Here is an 18401-nt window from a genome sequence, read left to right as displayed (position 1 = left end):
GGGATCCGTCTCAATTCTTTGGTTTAGATTCTCTGAATTTTACCCATACTTTTGATTTTTAAAGTGCTCTTTCAGCTGTTCTGTTAGTATTTTAATTACAGCATCTAGCTTAATTTCTGCCTGCTCCATAACTGAAGAAATAATATAGTCTGACCCAGTAGTCAAACTACTTCCACAGTACATACTGAATTTTTTATGAAATGTCAGAACAGAACAGAACACACTCGACTCTTGCTTAAGTGGTTGAGTCAGGAGAGAACACCTCCTGGAGTTACCCCCATCTCATTCGTGGCTCGGAGTCAGAAGCCAAGTGGTCTGGGACATTCCTCCATCTGGTCGTGTGAGAAATAATCCCGACATCAGATGGAGTTAACAGCAGTGTTATTCCATCCTGTCGACAACGCCAAAACTGTTAGATCAGCTCTCTACGCCAGACAAAATATTTAGGATCCAGCCCGGACGCCAGATCCCGTCAGAAAATATCAGCTACTCAGCAGAGCTGTTAATACCAAAATTAGCGTTTAACGTCTTAAAAGGTTAATCGATTAAAGCTAGAGAAAGCACAAGGCAAGCAGGAGACAAAGTTATTTGATGATAAATAGGAACAGAGTTTTATTGAACAGTCTCAGTTGCATAAGTCTACATGTTCAAACCTCGTCTGCAGAGTAAAAATTCAACATGCATTGTTCTACCAAAACTGCTTAACAGTAACATCCCATAAACCTTGGGTTTCCATAAACATTCTCTTTATCTATCTCTGTTTACAAAGACAGGACAGGTCATGAAACGTCACAAACATGAGATTGAACAATAATGAAATCAATAAGACATATAAAATATAGAAATCTAATGAATGAGTTAATAAATGAATAAACAATAATATAATGATAAAAGTGATAATAATGAAATTGATAATAATAATATTAGTATTGAAACATCATATGGACAAAAGTCATATGGATAACTAATGATTATAAAATGATTATGTAAATAAATGATTAGAAATAAACAAAAATATCTAAGGTAGGATCCATCACAATACAAAACAAACAAATGGTGTTTGTTTGTTTGTGCACGCACACGTGTACATAATCAATAAACACTTCAATAATTTGGCACTTAATCCACCTGTTTCTGTCTATAAACTATTTACAATGTGCAGCCAACTCCGCTATACGGTTCTCTCTCCCGCTCCGTTACCTGGCAACCTCAGCGCGTACTTTTGGAACAGTCCATTTCTGATGAAATGATAGGGGTGTTTGGGAAAGTCCATGTTTCTAAACCCAGGTTTACACGCTCCAGCGCAGCGCGTACACTGGCGCAGAGCAGAGCGAGACTTTAACGCCGGATTTTAAACCCTGCATATGTATCCGAGTCCTGATGGGGAGTTAACATCCACTTCCGATCGAGTCTGAAACCACGTGATCAGGGCCGATTTCCTATCACGTGATCAGGTCAGGACATCCCTAGTTGAGTGTCGTCCGCATAGCAGTGGTATAAAGCGTGTTTGGTGTGATTAGCCCCTAAGAACGCCTGTACCTGCCTGATACACCTCCACTTTAGCAAGAGAAAGAATTTTTGAACGTCCAGGTATGATGACGTTCACGTATCGTCCGTTTCTATTGTGACAGTTCACAGACACAGACTGACCCGCTGCCACACCATTCAGCACAGCACATCTAAGAGAAAAACAACAACTTTATAATCGTCTGTAAAATTGAGAGTTTTCTCTTACATGTTTTCATAGCATCAATAACTTCACCTGGGATTATTGTTTCCGTTGTTTTCCAAAGAGTTTCCGATTAGAATTTCTGCTCCGTCGAGTCGCTCCGCACAGCAGTCTCCTCTGTTAGTGATGACGACTGTAGAGATGTAGTAAGAATCCAGAAGATCCAGTCTCCACCAGGGGTTATCAGATGTGTCAGTATGGGTGCAGGTTAAGGGTGAATTGTCAATGGCATTTGATGCTACCCAACCATATGCTGTGGATGACTGCACAGCCCGTCCTCTTAATGCCAAATCATCTAGAAAAGATAAAATGAGAATTAGACCAACACCATTAATAGATCTCATGTGGGGATGTGCAGGCTTAGGGGTTAAAATAAAGACTGGGTATAAGAGGTGTGTCTGTGTTGTGTTTGACAGTAGTGTTGATAAACAAATAAAAGCTGTGTTAGACTGTGTTTTTATTATTCGTGGTGATTGCATTTATGTAAAGCATCACTATTATTATTCCTCAGGGACATTTTTCTTCTTACATGCGGAAACTTTTTTTGGCTCAAATCGTCCGGCTTATTGATGAGAGGTGTGACTTTTATTAGCGATCGGGTGCAGGATTTCCGAAGGGGGGGTAAACCACCCGAAAAATCTCATTGACTTAACATTGCGAAAAATTGAATGGGTCATTGGTCGGAGCGAGGATTTTACTCAGGCATCCAATCAGTTTCTTAGGATTCTTACAGAGGTACTAAGGCACGCCCCTAGCAACCACTTTTGAGCACCCTAGCAACATAAGATCAAAGAGGTATATCTCCAAATCTGAATGTCATGGCAACATAGGGGGTTGGTTTATATCATTAATGCTGGCAAGTAGCTTATGGAGCATCATCATTCACCCTAGCAACCTAATAAACAAAGACCTATATCTCCACATCCGAATATCGTAGAGACACAGGGTTTGTACAGTTTTACTCTTGACTAGGAGTATAATCACTTGTGGATGGCAATTTGTCCCTAGCAACCAAATACAGTACCCTAGCAATCGAATAAACAAAGTATTATACACTTACCTAAAAGATTATTAGGAACACCATACTAATACTGTTTTGACCCCCTTTCGCCTTCAGAACTGCCTTAATTCTACGTAGCATTGATTCAACAAGGTGCTGAAAGCATTCTTCATAAATGTTGGCCCATATTGATAGGATAGCATCTTGCAGTTGATGGAGATTTGTGGGATGCACATCCAGGGAACGAAGCTCACGTTCCACCACATCCCAAAGATGCTCTATTGGGTTGAGATCTGGTGACTGTGGGGGCCATTTTAGTACAGTGAACTCATTGTCATGTTCAAGAAACCAATTTGAAATGATTCAAGCTTTGTGACATGGTGCATTATCCAGCTGGAAGTAGCCATCAGAGGATGGGTACATGGTGGTCATAAAGGGATGGACTTGGTCAGAAACAATTCTCAGGTAGGTCGTGGCATTTAAACGATGCCCACTAAGGGGCCTAAAGGGTGCCAAGAAAACTTCCCCCACACCATTACACCACTACCACCAGCCAGCACAGTGGTAACAAGGCATGATGGATCCATATTCTCATTCTGTTTACGCCAAATTCTGACTCTACCATCTGAATGACTCAACAGAAATCGAGACTCATCAGACCAGGCAACATTTAACTGTCCAATTTTGGTGAGCTTGTAGCCTCTTTTCCCTATTACATCTGTAGTGGAGATGAGTGGTACCCAGTGGGGTCTTCTGCTGTTTTAGCCCATCTGCCTCAAGGTTGTGCGTGTTGTGGCTTCACAAATGCTTTGCTGCATACCTCGGTTGTAACGAGTGGTTATTTCAGTCAAAGTTGCTCTTCTATCAGCTTGAATCAGTCAGCCCATTCTCCTCTGACCTCTAGCATCAACAAGGTATTTTCGCCCACAGGACTGCCGCATACTGGATGTTTTTTTCCTTTTCACAACATTATTTGTAAACCCTAGAAATGGTTGTGTGTGAACTGAGCAGATTGTGAAATACTCAGACCGGCCCGTCCAGCACCAACAACCATGCCACACTCAAAATTGCTTAAAATCACCTTTCTTTGCCATTCTGACATTCAGTTTGGAGTTCAGGAGATTGTCTTGACCAGGACCACACCCCTAAATGCATTGAAGCAACTGCCATGTGATTGGTTGATTAGATACTTGCATTAATGAGAAATCGAACAGGTGTTTCCAAATAATTCTTTAGGTGAGTGTATCTCTGCATGAAAATATCGTAGAGACACGGAGGTTGGACCATTTTGCTTGTGATTCAGAGTATGATCATTCTTGGATGATATTGTCCACCAAAATTTGCCACGGCAAGCACCACTTCACCTTTTCTTCAGGAAATGTACCCATCTAGTCTTTGTTTTTAGCGAAACATACCTTTCTGTACATAGAAGATTTCAAAATTGTTTTGGAATGTGGCTTTTTTCCTCTCATCAATTTGACACACCATAAAATCACACCAAATATACATATAAAATAATATATGTATATAAAAATATAATAAAAATTGTAGCAATGCTCACTATAAAGAATATAACTCTAAAAAAATGATGGCAGCATATACATATTTAAATAATACACATAATATTTAGCAGCATCGAAGACAAAATTATTGCACTTACTATATAGTTTTTAATGTCCACATCTAGCCCAAATAAGACTCACTAAAAATAATTTGGTTAAATAAGATGGTTAGGAGGTTATTGCTGATTTAAGAAGTCTAATAGCTTGTGGATAAAAGCTACTACAGAATGCTGCGAAACCTTTTCCCAGAGGGCAGCAGCATTAACAGTCCATAGTGAACATGTGGAATCTTTTGCAATGTTTTGAGCACGAGTCAGACTGCGTTTGTGTGCAAAGTCCTGAATGGAAGCAGTGAAGAGCCAATAATGTTTTCCTCTGTCCTCACCACTCTCTGCACAGCCCTCCAGTCAGAGGCTTTACAGTTCCCAGACCATACAGAGATGCAGTTAGTCAATATGCTCTCTATCATGCCTCTGTAGACAGTGATGAGGATAGGAGAGGGAAACTGTGCTCTTCTCATCCGAAGCAGACAATAAAGACGCTGATGTTTAGGAGCATGTTATTTGTATTGCCCCAGTCCACATGCTGCCTCACCTCCTCTCTGTAGGCCTGTTTGTCATCATCCTAAATGAGGCCCACCACTGTCGTGTCATCCGCATACTTCACAACATGATCTGTACTGAACCTGGCACAGCAGTTATGGGTCATCATGGTGAAAAGTAATGGACCAGGCTCAGATGGAGTACAGATGATATAGCGTCCTCTGTGGAGCGGTTGGGTAGGTAAGCAAACTTGAAGGAATCAAACTTAGGAGGTAGTCTAGAAATGATGTGGTCCTTCACCAGCCTCTCAAAGCACTTCATCATTATTTATGTGAGTGCAACCGGACGATAATGGTTGAGGCATGTTATTGTGGATTTTTTGGGCACTGGTATTATAATAGCAGTCTTTAAACATAATGGAACGACAGCCTGATCCAATGAAGTGTTAAAAATGTCTGTGAGGACAGGAGCCAGCTCATCAGCACATTCTTTCAACACCCGTCCTGGGATATTATCAGGTCCTGCTGCCTTCTGAGCATTTACTTTTTAAGGGTCCTCCGGACGGCAGTTATGTTGAGACTAAGTACCTCCTCATCTGAATGAGGAACACTTTTCCTTGCAGAAGTGTTATTCAGTGCTTCAAAATGTCCAAAGTATGTATTAAGTTCATTAAGAAAATATATGTTGTCCACACAGGGTAGAGGAGCAGCCTTGTAGTCTGTCACAATCTTTATCCCCTGCCCTAATGGCCCGATTCAAGTTGGCTCTTGCTGTTCTGAGCACGACCATATCACCAGCATTAAAAGCAGCATTTCGTGTATTTAGCATTGCACGTACCTTGCCAATCATCCAGTGCTTCTGATTGGCTCGGATAATGATATTCTTGGTTACACCTACATCCTCCGTGCACTTCTAAATATATGCAGACACAGATGCAGCATATTCTTCCACATTAATATGTTGATTAATAGTTGGAGCCTCCTTGAATAAATCCCAGTCCGTATGGTCAAAGCAATCCTGACATAGCGCCCTCAGGCCGGACTCTTATCTGCCTTACATATGTTTTTTTCCTATTAAGCATAGTCCTGTATGCAAAAAGTAACATCACAGAGAGATGGTCAAGAGCCAATGTGAGGGCGAAGGACTGCCTTAAAAGCCTTCTTTAAGTCCGTATAGGCTAAATCCAGTCTCAGGGCTTAAAGTGAAAAAAAATCCTGAGCATGAACTTTTTGTGGCTCAACCAGGACTTTTACCAAGCCCGTTTTTTAACCAATTCTATGAGCAACAGCACAGTCATATTTTCAACTAATTAACAACTTATTTTGCCAAAAAACTATGCAAAAACAAGCTCCAGGTTTCGGAACTTTACTGCACCAATTGCCTAAAGCAGGGGTCTCAAACTGGCTTTGGGCCATTCCTGAGATGGACATCTAGTCGGAGGGACGTAGAGCTATTTTATCATAAAAACACAATATTTCTGTATATGTACTGCATTTAAATTTTATTATTAAACATATAATAATACATACAAATATAAACAGTGCTTTCAATCTATTTTATACTTTATTTATAAGAGTACGTAAATCTTTCCTAAACCTTATCTTAAATTAATAAATATAATAATAATAATAATAAAAATAATAATAATAAATACAAACTTTTTCTATTAAAACCTTGCACTAAACTAACAAATTAAATTCCTGAATACATTTATGAACTATTATAGCCTATACATTTATTTTGGACTTGAATATTCGATCTCTGTAAAAATTAATATTACTGCTCCATGTGTAACTGCATAGCAAGCAACATAATGATATATTAGATATACTTTATTATTCACTTATTTTGAGTTGAGTGAGCTGGATACATGGACTACTGTAGGCTACTTTTATCTTTTGCACGTTTCTTCTAATCTTTCCTCTTTTCATAACCTGGGCACTTGGCTTTTTCCTCATCCGTAATTTAATATGCGTTGCATTACATCTCCCGCTCGCACTGCTAATGAGGTGTCGCCAATAAAAGCTGTGACTTAAACTAACAAACCCCGCACAGCTTTTCTCTGAGTAACAGTTGAGTAACCCCGAATTACAGTACAGTTCTTCTCTGGACGAACACTTCAAAGTCCCGACCAGATTAACTGATCTCATGGTGACAATGATATGATTGAAGTGAGGTGCAGATGAGCAATAAAATCTGATCACGTATTCCGTTATCCTCGCTGGTCAGAGTGAGAGCCGCTCATGTTTGCGTTGCAACGGAGGACGCCCAGCCTCTCACGCGCTTAGGAATGAAAAAGAATCGCATTGACTCGCGTTTAACACGCGTTTTTAGACGCGACATGTGAAAGGCCCCTTAAAAGTTTACATCAATAATTAAACAAATATAAAACTAAGTAAATGAAAATCTTTCTGCGGGGCAGATTATATTATATTTTTAAAGCAGACACGGGCTGCATAGAAGGGGAGGGAAGGCGCGGGCCGGGAGTTTGAGACCACTGGCCTAGAGCCTTACCGTGCTTTGTCCTCTTTCTTCAAGCCATGCCCAGTGCCACTTGTTTTTACTTTCTTCTTCAAGGCAGATGTATTTCTTTCTGGGTTGATAAACTTCATTCTCCATAGCGTGTGTAGCCTATAAACTAACTGCGAACTGGTTCACTTTCTGCACAAGACCCGCCCTCCTCTCAGGTAATTGGCTAAGACAACCTAATATCATGCTCCCATTGGCTGTGACCGCTGACTCGTGAATCAAGGTGGTAGTTTAAAGGGGACCGGTTATTATTATTACCAGTTCATTAATTCAATGTAGCTGCATGGTATGCACACTCATAATGGAAGTGACGCGCTCATTTTTTCCAAGCACGTCCGTGCCGAAAGTGCCTCCGAGTGTAATTTGCTAGTTTTGCCTGCACTGGAGTCCAGACCTGGCCTCAAGCCGGAGATCTGGAATACTTTAAGCCCTGCAGTCTGTTTATACCCCTAGTGGCAAAATCCACATACTGATGGAAATGAGGGAGAACTGTCCCCATGTTAGCTTGGTTAAAATCTCCTGCGCTACAACAAAAACACCCTCCGGATGTGAGTCTTGCAAATCACTGATGAAACGGTGGAGCACATTCAGGACCTTCTTGGTATTTGCACTAGGTGGGATATACACTGGTGTAATAATGATAGTTGTATATTCTCTAGGCAGGTAGAAAGGTCTGCATTTAATAGACAGAAACTCTACATCCAGAGAACAATGACTTGAGATCACTGTGGGACTATTACACCAGCTGTTGTTTGTGTAAATACACACAACGCCACCCCATGATTTTCCACTGAGAACACAGCTCCTATCTGACCTGAACATTGTTAGCCATTCTATACTCGCGTCACCTGAAACAGAAGGGTTTAGCCATGTTTCTGTCAGAACTATTGCACAACATTCTCTCATCTCCTGTTTAGTGGAAAGGTCCAGCTTTAGATAGTCCACAGACCGGACATTTGCAAGCAGAATGGATGGAAGCGGGGTTCTGCATGGGTTAGCTTTTAGCTTAGCTGTTAATCTAGGTCTAGCTGTCATAGCAGTCTGATGCTATTCAGAGTGTCCAGAGTGATTGTGTCTACGATCCCTGAACTGTTCCCTGCCATTTTGTTCTGTAGTAAGCTTTAAAGTTGACTTTAAGCTAATGGTTCAGCAAGAATACGAACGACCGTACCTGCTTTATACACCTCCACTTGAGCAAGAGAAAGAATTTTTGAACTTCCAGGTATGATGACGTTCACATATCGTCCGTTCATATTGTCACAGGACACAGACACAGACTGACCCGCTGCCACACCATCCAGCACAGCACATCTAAGAGAAAAACAACAACTTTATAATCGTCTGTAAAATTGAGAGTTTTCTCTCACATGTTTTCACAGCATCAATAATTTAACCTGGGATTATTGTTGCCGTTGTTTTCCAAAGAGTTTCCAATACGAATTTCTGCTCCGTCGAGTCGATCCGCACAGCAGTCTTTTCTGTTAGTGATGACGACTCTAGAGATGTAGTAAGAATCCAGAAGATCCAGTCTCCACCAGGGGTTATCAGATGTGTCAGTATGGGTGCAGGTTAAGGGTGAATTGTCAATGGCATTTGATGCTACCCAACCATATCCTGTGGATGACTGTACAGCCCGTCCTTTTAATGCCAAATTCTCTAGAAAAGATGAAATGAGAATTAGACCAAAACCATTAAAGAGCCAGTAAGATGCAAATTTTAAGCATCCTATTACTGTTTATAAGTCCTGGACAACAGGTTTAAATGCATGCGAGGTCAAAAAACACTGTAATTTTCTCAAAATATAAATTTAAAATTACCCCATTTCTCAGAGATCCCCAAACGATTTGTGTGAAGCCCACCTTTCAGTAGCCTACCCTGCTCTGATTGGTCAACTGACCCGGTCTCCGCACAGATCAGTGGCAGAGACCAACAATAGTGCAACATGTATTGAAATGTGCTTATATCATTTACTGAGAAGACATTATCGAGATCAATACACATCATTCATAATTAATCTAAGCAATAAAAACAACGACAGAAACTAAAGTTTTTACACTCATTTAAGCATTTATGTAAGCTAACCGGGTCATAGCAAAACCCAAAGTGCAACATGTGTTAGCCACTTGCCAACGTAACTCCCTGACAGTATATTAGAGTTTAAACACCAACATCAATGCACATCATTCATCATTAATCCAAGCAATAAAAACAATGACAGACATGAACATTTTTACACTCATTTAAGCAGGTGTAACTTAAAGGAGCGGTGGATCGAACAATCAATTTTAACTTGATAATTTGTTATATAAGAGGTCATCATACTTAAATGAACATCCTGCAAGTTTCAAAACTGAAAACGTCCTCTTTACTGAAATATAACAGTTTTTGGCACCAAGTCAAGAAAACGGTTGGTTCAGGAATGTGCAGAAATATGATGTCAAAGTAGAATTGAAACACCTCCCCAAACCCAAATACAATGACCACTTTTGTAGCCCCGCCCACAGCTTCGAGTGACACTTGTGGGCCAGGGGCAAAGCAAACCATGCAGTGTCTCAACAATCAGTAAACATGTCTTTAAAGATTGCCAAATGTAACCAAAATGACTTTTAAATAAATTTTTCCGGAGAGCCTTTAATTTTGACGCGGTGATCTGTTATAAGTAACCATGGAAACGGAGTCTTCGGTTGTGAAAAAACTGTCTGGGAACAACACCGACGCTGTATACCTTAACTCGGAGGCTCGGAACATAACAGGCAAGGCTGTAGGCAGAGATTATTATGCAAAGTGTTCGTATTACCTAGATAAAGACAGGAAGGAGATTCAATCCATATGATGACTCGTTTCAGCGATGCAGAGTCGACTCCCTACTTTAGAAGCCAATAACTTTATTAATCGTGCACTTTTTGGTTCAACTACTTCGCACATTGTTTACATTGATGGACAGCTACATGACACACTGCAATACAGCTAATTTTCGATTTTGGATTTAATAGATGTTCATGTGGAGATGTGTATAAGAGGTGTGTCTGTGTTGTGTTTGACAGGAGTGTGTATAAACAAAAGCTGTGTTAGACTGTGTTTTTATTATGTGAAATAAAAACACCGTCTAACACAGCTTTGTTTATTAACAAAACGTCTCAGATTACTAATGTAATCTTTGTTCCCCAGAGAAGGGAATGAGACGCTGCGTCGCCGAAGCTACGCTATGGGAATGCCCTCTGCGTGACTGCATCTGAAGCACATATGTCAAATCAAACCAATGGGCAACTGACACGTCATGGGCGAGTGACGTGGGAACCAGGAAGCTATAAAAGGAGCAACTGGCAACGCCGGCTTCAGCTAGATTGTGCCGAAGCAAGGCATGACAGGGATGCAGGGAGTACGGCAGGGAGACGCAGCGTCTCGTTCCCTTCTCAGGGAACAATGGTTACATTAGTAACCTGAGACATTCCCCTTTGAGGGAACTTGAGCTAGAGTTCTCAACGGGCCTGAAAATTACGACCCGACCTGACCCGTGGCTTTTAAAGCCCGGACCCGATATAACCCGACACATCAACATGAATTATCTGCCCGAACCCGACTCGCAGCCCGACGCCCCCCCCCCCCCCTTTCCTTTTCATACACGTATTATCATGACCAGCAGACGGAGACGGGAATTTAAATCAACCTTTAATGTTCAGAACTTTTAACAATATAAACAACTGAAAAATAAACTTTAAATATATTATAAATAGGCTATTTAAATATGCCTTAAATAAAAATCACACAATAATAAATAAAAATAATTCTTAAACATGTACCCAGCCAGCGGGCGGGCTACGTTTCACACCAAACAATTTTTGAAGAGTTTTTAAACAAAATAGGTCTAGCCTACAAACATAATATACTTATAAGGCATCGTGAAGAAACAGTAATGCGTCCACAGTGGATGGACTGAGGCGTGTTCTCCTTTCTTCAATGGTACGGCCAGCGACACTGAATACCCTCTCGCTGCTACTGCTGCTAGCCGGCACACAGAGCACCTGCCGTGCCAACTGAGCCAGTTTGGGATACACGCTGCTGTTGGTCTTCCACCAGCCCAGCAGGTCCTGATCGTCGGTCATTGTTGGCCTCTGGCGGACGTAATTGTCCACCTCATCCTCTTCTGATTCGGTTTCCCCGAATACATTTTCCCATTCATCAAAGCGCGGTGTTCTTCTTTGCTGCTGCCGACGACGACGAAGCACTCGTCTCCTGGCTCGCTTCACCTGGACCCTCGGGTACCGGTTGCTGCGCAGCTGACAGGCGGGACTTTACGTATTGTTGCACATTTACCCGTTGGTCAGCGGGCAGCATCCGCAACTGGTTAAATTTCAGCCACAAGAATGTTGCAGCTTTGTGGAGATCAGTGATAGACTTGGCCATTTTTTCCTGCAACCAGTGCGCATGGCGTTAACGCACTGCCGCCAGCTGGGCAGTATCATTGGCATTTTGCTGGCAGTGGTGTCGGAGTCGCTCTACCCATAGCAGCGCAAGATGCAGTGTGGGATATTTGTCCCCCTCCAGTTCACGCTGAGCATCATAAAAGGGCTTTAAAAATGACACCAGCATGCCCAAAGTGTCGGGGGATATTTTTTCAATCCTGTCACTCTCTCCACGCGCTTCCAATTTTTCCTGCAGCTCCGCGTAAATGTCACTTATGGATTTAAGGGTCAAATACACAGTGCTGAAGCGTGTATCTACCATCTGCAGGATGGTCTTTGAGAGCTGCGCTGTCATTCCCGACTGCTTTACATATCTGTAGAGACAATAAGAGAGTGCCGCTGTTACACAAATGAGTAACCTAGTAGTGATAATCAAACACAAAGATGCATATTATATTAATAATTTAGGTAACACTTTATATTAGGACCAGCAATGTACCGCATAATTAAATCTAATTTACTGCGTATTTGTAACAACAGAGTACCTCTACGTACATACTTATATGTATGTATGTATGTATGTATGTATAATAACATATGTTAAGTTTTGGGTTATAAGGGGGTAAAATATGGACAATTATACGTTAAGTATTTTATTACAGGGTTCCTATTGTAATGTATGACCTTAGGCAATATGGGGAAATTGTATTTTATTGTGAATTTTTATATTCGCTACTTATCTGATAAAAATATTGTATACCGTCCGTCATATCTACGAGCCACGTCGGCAAATTAATATAACAGCAAATCACTTTTATTTTAGTAGCCTATATTACTAATATGGTTTTAATAGCAAGTTCAGCTGATTTAATGTAGTTATCTGTGTTTTAAGGCAAGTACAATAAAAATAGCAACTTATTCCCTATTTACCAGGTAACTGTAACATTTGCGGGCATATTTCAAGTGTTGCTTTGCAATCTGAAACTCTTGTTAAAAACTTTTTATTTGAAATCACACAACAGTGACAACAAAGCTGCACGCTATTTGTTCATTTAATAGGTCTTATTATTGGTAGAACGAAACTTTGCAACATGCGTCAATACAAGCATTTTTAAGAACACTTTATGCACTGTCATTGTACGCTGTAAATTCGGTTTAATTACGTGGTATATTGCGTGTGGTAATATAAAGCGTTACCATAATTTACCAATGGGGAAATAAATGGATACTAATAATATTATAAGAGTAAAACATTTCTTCCTATACCTGACAAGCGCCTTTGCTGCTGTCACTGTTTCAGCGAAGTCAGGGGCCACCTGCGTCAGTGCATCATTATCAAGTCCATGGCGAAGGACAGTGTTGAGGACGTGGTCCATACAGTCATGTCTCGTGTATGACCTGAGAGTATTAACTACATTTGCTCCCTGGTCTGTAACCCAAACAATGTCTTTTAATGACAGTGGGTCGAACCCGAACTTGGTGACCAAAAGCTTGATCAGCTCCCTCTTGATGTTATCGCCCGTTTTTTTCTCATCCACAGGAAACGTTGCCGTGGTCAGATTCTTTTCGATCAATTCAAAATCTTCTGTAACATAGTGGCACGTTATTGACAGATAGTGAATCTTTCTGAAGTCGTCTGTCCACATATCTGTAGACATTCCCACTTTTCCTCCTTTGTTCAGGATCTCTTTCACCTGCTTCGCAAACTTTTCTCTTTTTTCCTCTGCCAAATTCCGACAGTGTGATGCTACTGTGATGGGAGATGGGAGGACAGAGCTTGCGGCAACTCTGCCATGTGTTGCACCAACATTTATGAGCTCCTGTGCAAGTTCTAAGCAGTCTCCTTGAACAAAATAAAATGGCCTAATGTCTTTGGCGCACATGTAAACGCATTTATCTGTAACTGCCTGTTTTGTTTTAAGGGGGATATTTTTGGCCATGAACTTCGTCATTGATTGCTGCTGCGTCGTGGTGGTGGTCGTCGAATGCCCACAGTTTAATATATGGCGGCTCAGGCTGGACGACCCTGTTTTTTTGCTGTCATATTTCATAAGCACCTTGCATTTTGAGCATTGCACATAACCTGTAGGATTTCCTTCAGTATCCAGCACCACTCCAAACACTTTCCAGACCTCTGATTTTCCTACTCCTGTACAAGCGACGGTAAATTCACCTGCGGCAAGTTTGCTTTTAACCAACTCCATCCTCTCTTCTTCTCCAGGTTAAAAGCGTGCACGCAGCGGCGTCAGATCTGCCCCCGCCCCTTTCCATGATGCACGCACTCGCAGCACACAGAAGCAAGACTTTCTTTACGGTGAACAGCAGCGATGAATGATTAATATTTTTTTCACTGAGCAGAAAATATTAAGCCCGCGGTCCGACCCGACCTGAGTCATTTGCTAATATTTTTGACCCGAACCCGGCCCGAACCCGCGGGTCCCGTCGGGCCGACCCGACCCGTTGAGAACTCTAACTTGAGCTGCGTCGTCGAAGCTATGCTTTGGGAACGATGTACCAAAACACCATACTACCAAGTGCCTGTCTGTGTGTAGAAAAATGCACAGCTAAGACATAAGCACCTGGGCTCCAGGTGTAGCGCCAACATCTCACTCATAGAACTAAACAAACATGAGTGGAGAGGACCAGCCTGCCATATCACAGACATCCTGCATTGAAGCAACAGGCGAAGGCTGTCCGAGGTCTCGTAACTGAATAGACCAAGTTAAGCTTTTCCTGATTTCTATCCCTAAACCAGGGAGGACAGAGGGCTTGCAGTATGACAGGCTGTGGCACATTAGTCGATGCCTTAGGCACATAGCCAGGCCTTGGGTACAAGAAAGCCTTAACCATCCCCGGTGCGAATTTGAAACATGTAGGGGAAACCGACAGGGCCTGAAGGTCACCCACCCTCCTCAGAGAAGTGACTGCCAGCAGAAGTACTGTCTTAAGTGCCACAAACTTGACTGGAACGGTCTCAATAGGCTCAAACGAAGCCATGGATAGACCCTCCAGCACAACAGCCAGGTTCTAGGCTGGAACCCTGAGATGGACCACAGGCCTCAGCCTCCAAGTGCCACGAAGGAAGCGAACCACCAGCGGGTCTCTCCCGAGGGGCTGCCCACCCAAAGGGACATGGTAGGATGATATGGCCACCAAATACACCTTCAGCCTAGAAGGAGATAACCCTGCGGTGAAATTTTCCTGCAGAAACTCCAAAACTGTACCGATAGGTCACGCCAATTTGTACAAAGGGCGTGAACGCAAACCCCCCTGGTGGTTGATATACGCGACTACCGACGTGTTGTCTTCCCGGACTAACACGTGATGGCCCTGCAGGTGAGAGATAAAACATCTCAGAGCATAAAGCAACGCCATCATCTCTAGACAATTTTTGTGCCAGTAGAGCTGATTGGCTTTACATAATCTGTGGTCCACATGGCCTTCCATAATTGCTCCCCAGCCTGTGAGGGAGGCATCTGTTGTCAGCGTAACACGACAATACTGAGCTCCCAGAATCAGCCCTTGGGAGAGAAACCATGGTATCTTCCACAGATCTAAGGCACAAAAACATCTGCGCGTGACCTTGATCATACGTAGCGGGTTGACCCTCGGGGAAAACCCTTTGGTTTTTGGCCACCACTGTAGCGGTCTCATGTGAAGCAGCCCAAGGGGTATCACATTGGACGCTGCTGCCATCAGCCCCAATAGCCTCTGAAACTGTTTTACAGTGTGTGCCTAACTTCATTCTGCCTACAGCCGAAATAATAGATTTGACACAAGCAGGGGACAGATGTCCCTGCATTGTTGCTGAATGCCTGCATCTGTGCTGGAGAGAGCACGCTTTTCTTGGCATTTAGCCTTAACCCCAGTTGTCTCATGTGGGTCAACACAGCATCTCCATGCTGCGCTGCCATACCCTCTGATTGGGCTAAAATTAACCAATCATCTATGTAGTTTAAGACACGGATGCCCCGGAGTCGCAACAGAGCCAGCGCTGCATCCATGCATTTTGTAAATGCATGGATGACAGAGATGGACCAAAAGGGAGAACCAAATATTGGTAAGCCACACACCCGAAAGCGAACCTCAAGAATCTCCTGTTTTGCGAAAGGATACATATGTGAAAATACACTTCTTTTACATCTATCCTCACAAACCGGTCCTCATATCTGATTTGTGTGACAATCTGCTTTATAGTTAACATCTTGAACTTTAATTTTGCAACAGACGGATTTAGATGGCGCAGATCTAAAATAGGACGTAACCCCCGTCTTTCTTTGGAACTATGAAATAGCGGCTGTAAAACCCTGACTCCCTTACATGAGGAACATCATATTCTATGTACCCCCCGCCTCTCCATCTAAATCTTTAAGCATTTCTGCTTGGTTCGCCTGCAGGCCAGCTAGAGTATGCAGAGAAGCCCCAGCCTGCCCTGCAAATTTATAGGCTTTGGCCGATAAAGACGATTTTAGCTCGCGAGCATCTGCTCCACCCGGGGCATTGTTAAATATCCATGCTCACCCATTCCCACAATGTTGGAATACATGGTGGCGTGAGGGGCATGAACACGGGCCGAATGTGGAGCTTTCCATGACCATGACCTCGACAGCAAGCAAGCCACTGCGTTAGTAACAACCTTTAATAAGTCATCACATGCAGGGGACGAATGAGAAGGCTCCTCAGCATCTACCACATTCACAGACATAATATCAACTTCCTCGGATGACAATAAATGCAGGACCGGGCTTCCGCTCTGAGCGGAAGAAGAGGAGATAAGAGATTTCAAAACTATTTTGGAAATTCAACTTTTTCCTCTCATCTAGTTTAATAAGCTTTAAAGTTGACCAGACTTTACACTAATGGTTCAACAAGACTAAGAATGATTGTACCTGCTTTATACACCTCCACTTTAGCAAGAGAAAGAATTTTTGAACTTCCAGGTATGATGACGTTCACATATCGTCCGTTCATATTGTGACAGGACACAGACACAGACTGACCCGCTGCAACACCATTCAGCACAACACATCTAAGATAAAAACAACAACTTTATAATCCCTTTGTAAAATTGAAAGTTTTCTCTCACATGTTTTAAAAACATCAATAACTTGACCTGGGATTATTGTTGCCATTGTTTTTTAGAGAGTTTCCGATACGAATTTCTGCTCCGTTGAGTCGCTCCGCACAGCAGTCTTTTCTGTTAGTTATGACGACTGTAGAGATGTAGTAAGAATCCAGAAGATCCAGTCTCCACCAGGGGTTATCAGATGTGTCAGTATGGGTGCAGGTTAAGGGTAAATTGTCAATGGCATTTGATGCTACCCAACCATATGCTGTGGATGACTGCACAGCCCGTCCTCTTAATGCCAAATCCTCTAGAAAAGATGAAATGAGAATTAGACCAACACCATTAATAGATCTCATGTGGGGATGTGCAGGCTTAGGAGTTAATAAGCTTTAAAGTTGACCAGACTTTTATACTAATGGAAAGACCGTACCTGCCTGATACACCTCCACTTTAGCAAGAGAAAGAATTTTTGAACGTCCAGGTATGATGACGTTCACATAACGTCCGTTTATATTGTGACAGGACACAGACACAGACTGACCCGCTGCCACACCATTCAGCACAGCATATCTAAGAGAAAAACAACAACTTTATAAATCTCTGTAAAGTTGAGAGTTTTCTCACACGTTTTCACAGCATCAATAACTTCACCTGGGATTATTGTTGCAGTTGTTTTCCAAAGAGTTTCCAATACGAATTTCTGCTCCGTTGAGTCGCTCCGCACAGCAGTCTTTTCTGTTTGTGATGACGACTGTAGAGATGTAGTAAGAATCCAGAAGATCCAGTCTCCACCAGGGGTTATCAGATGTGTCAGTATGGGTGCAGGTGAAGGGTAAATTGTCAATGGCATTTGATGCTACCCAACCATATGCTGTGGATGACTGTACAGCCCGTCCTCTTAATGCCAAATCCTCTAGAAAAGATAAAATGAGAATTAGACAAACACCATTAATAGATCTCATGTGGGGATGTGCAGGCTTAGGAGTTAATTAGCTTTAAAGTTGACCAGACTTAATACTAATGGAAAGACCGTACCTGCCTGATACACCTCCACTTTAGCAATAGAAAGAATTTTTGAACGTCCAGGTATGATGACGTTCACATAACGTCCGTTTATATTGTGACAGGACACAGACACAGACTGACCCGCTGCCAAACCATTCAGCACAGCATATCTAAGAGAAAAACAACAACTTTATAAATCTCTGTAAAATTGAGAGTTTTCTCTCACATGTTTTCACAGCATCAATAACTTCACCTGGGATTATTGTTGCCGTTGTTTTCCAAAGAGTTTCCGATACGAATTTCTGCTCCATTGAGTCGCTCCGCACAGCAGTCTTTTCTGTTAGTGATGACGACTGTAGAGATGTAGTAAGAATCCAGAAGATCCAGTCTCCACCAGGGGTTATCAGATGTGTCAGTATGGGTGCAGGTGAATGGTAAATTGTCAATGGCATTTGATGCTTCCCAACCATATCCTGTGGATGACTGTACAGCCCGTCCTCTTAATGCCAAATCCTCTAGAAAAGATAAAATGAGAATTAGACCAACACCATTAAAAGATCTCA

General features: G+C 42.2%; 1 protein-coding gene across 5 annotated transcripts in view; it reads right to left on the bottom strand.

Moving 5' to 3' along the window:
• Window positions 1-577: 577 nt before the first annotated feature.
• Window positions 578-18401, bottom strand: part of LOC135783420 (uncharacterized) — a 36529-nt gene continuing 18705 nt past the window's right edge. For 4 of the 5 annotated variants that reach the window (XM_065294128.2, XM_065294130.2, XM_065294132.2 and 1 more), the window contains 10 exons: window positions 18092-18353; window positions 17869-18008; window positions 17485-17746; window positions 17264-17403; window positions 16879-17140; window positions 16655-16794; window positions 8757-9018; window positions 8534-8673; window positions 1763-2024; window positions 578-1679 (listed from right to left, as the gene is read on the bottom strand). In XM_065294128.2, coding sequence (XP_065150200.1) covers window positions 1517-1679; window positions 1763-2024; window positions 8534-8673; window positions 8757-9018; window positions 16655-16794; window positions 16879-17140; window positions 17264-17403; window positions 17485-17746; window positions 17869-18008; window positions 18092-18353 — 2033 coding nt within the window. In that variant the 3' untranslated portion in view covers window positions 578-1516. The remainder of the gene's footprint in view (window positions 1680-1762; window positions 2025-8533; window positions 8674-8756; window positions 9019-16654; window positions 16795-16878; window positions 17141-17263; window positions 17404-17484; window positions 17747-17868; window positions 18009-18091; window positions 18354-18401) is intronic. The other variant, XM_065294129.2, reaches the window with a different exon arrangement.

The sequence above is a fragment of the Paramisgurnus dabryanus genome, chromosome 2 (genome assembly GCF_030506205.2).
Source record: "Paramisgurnus dabryanus chromosome 2, PD_genome_1.1, whole genome shotgun sequence".
Classification (NCBI taxonomy): Eukaryota; Metazoa; Chordata; class Actinopteri; order Cypriniformes; family Cobitidae; genus Paramisgurnus; species Paramisgurnus dabryanus.
The sequence above is the reverse complement of the archived record's forward strand: the minus strand, read 5'-3'. Positions and strand labels throughout refer to the sequence as shown.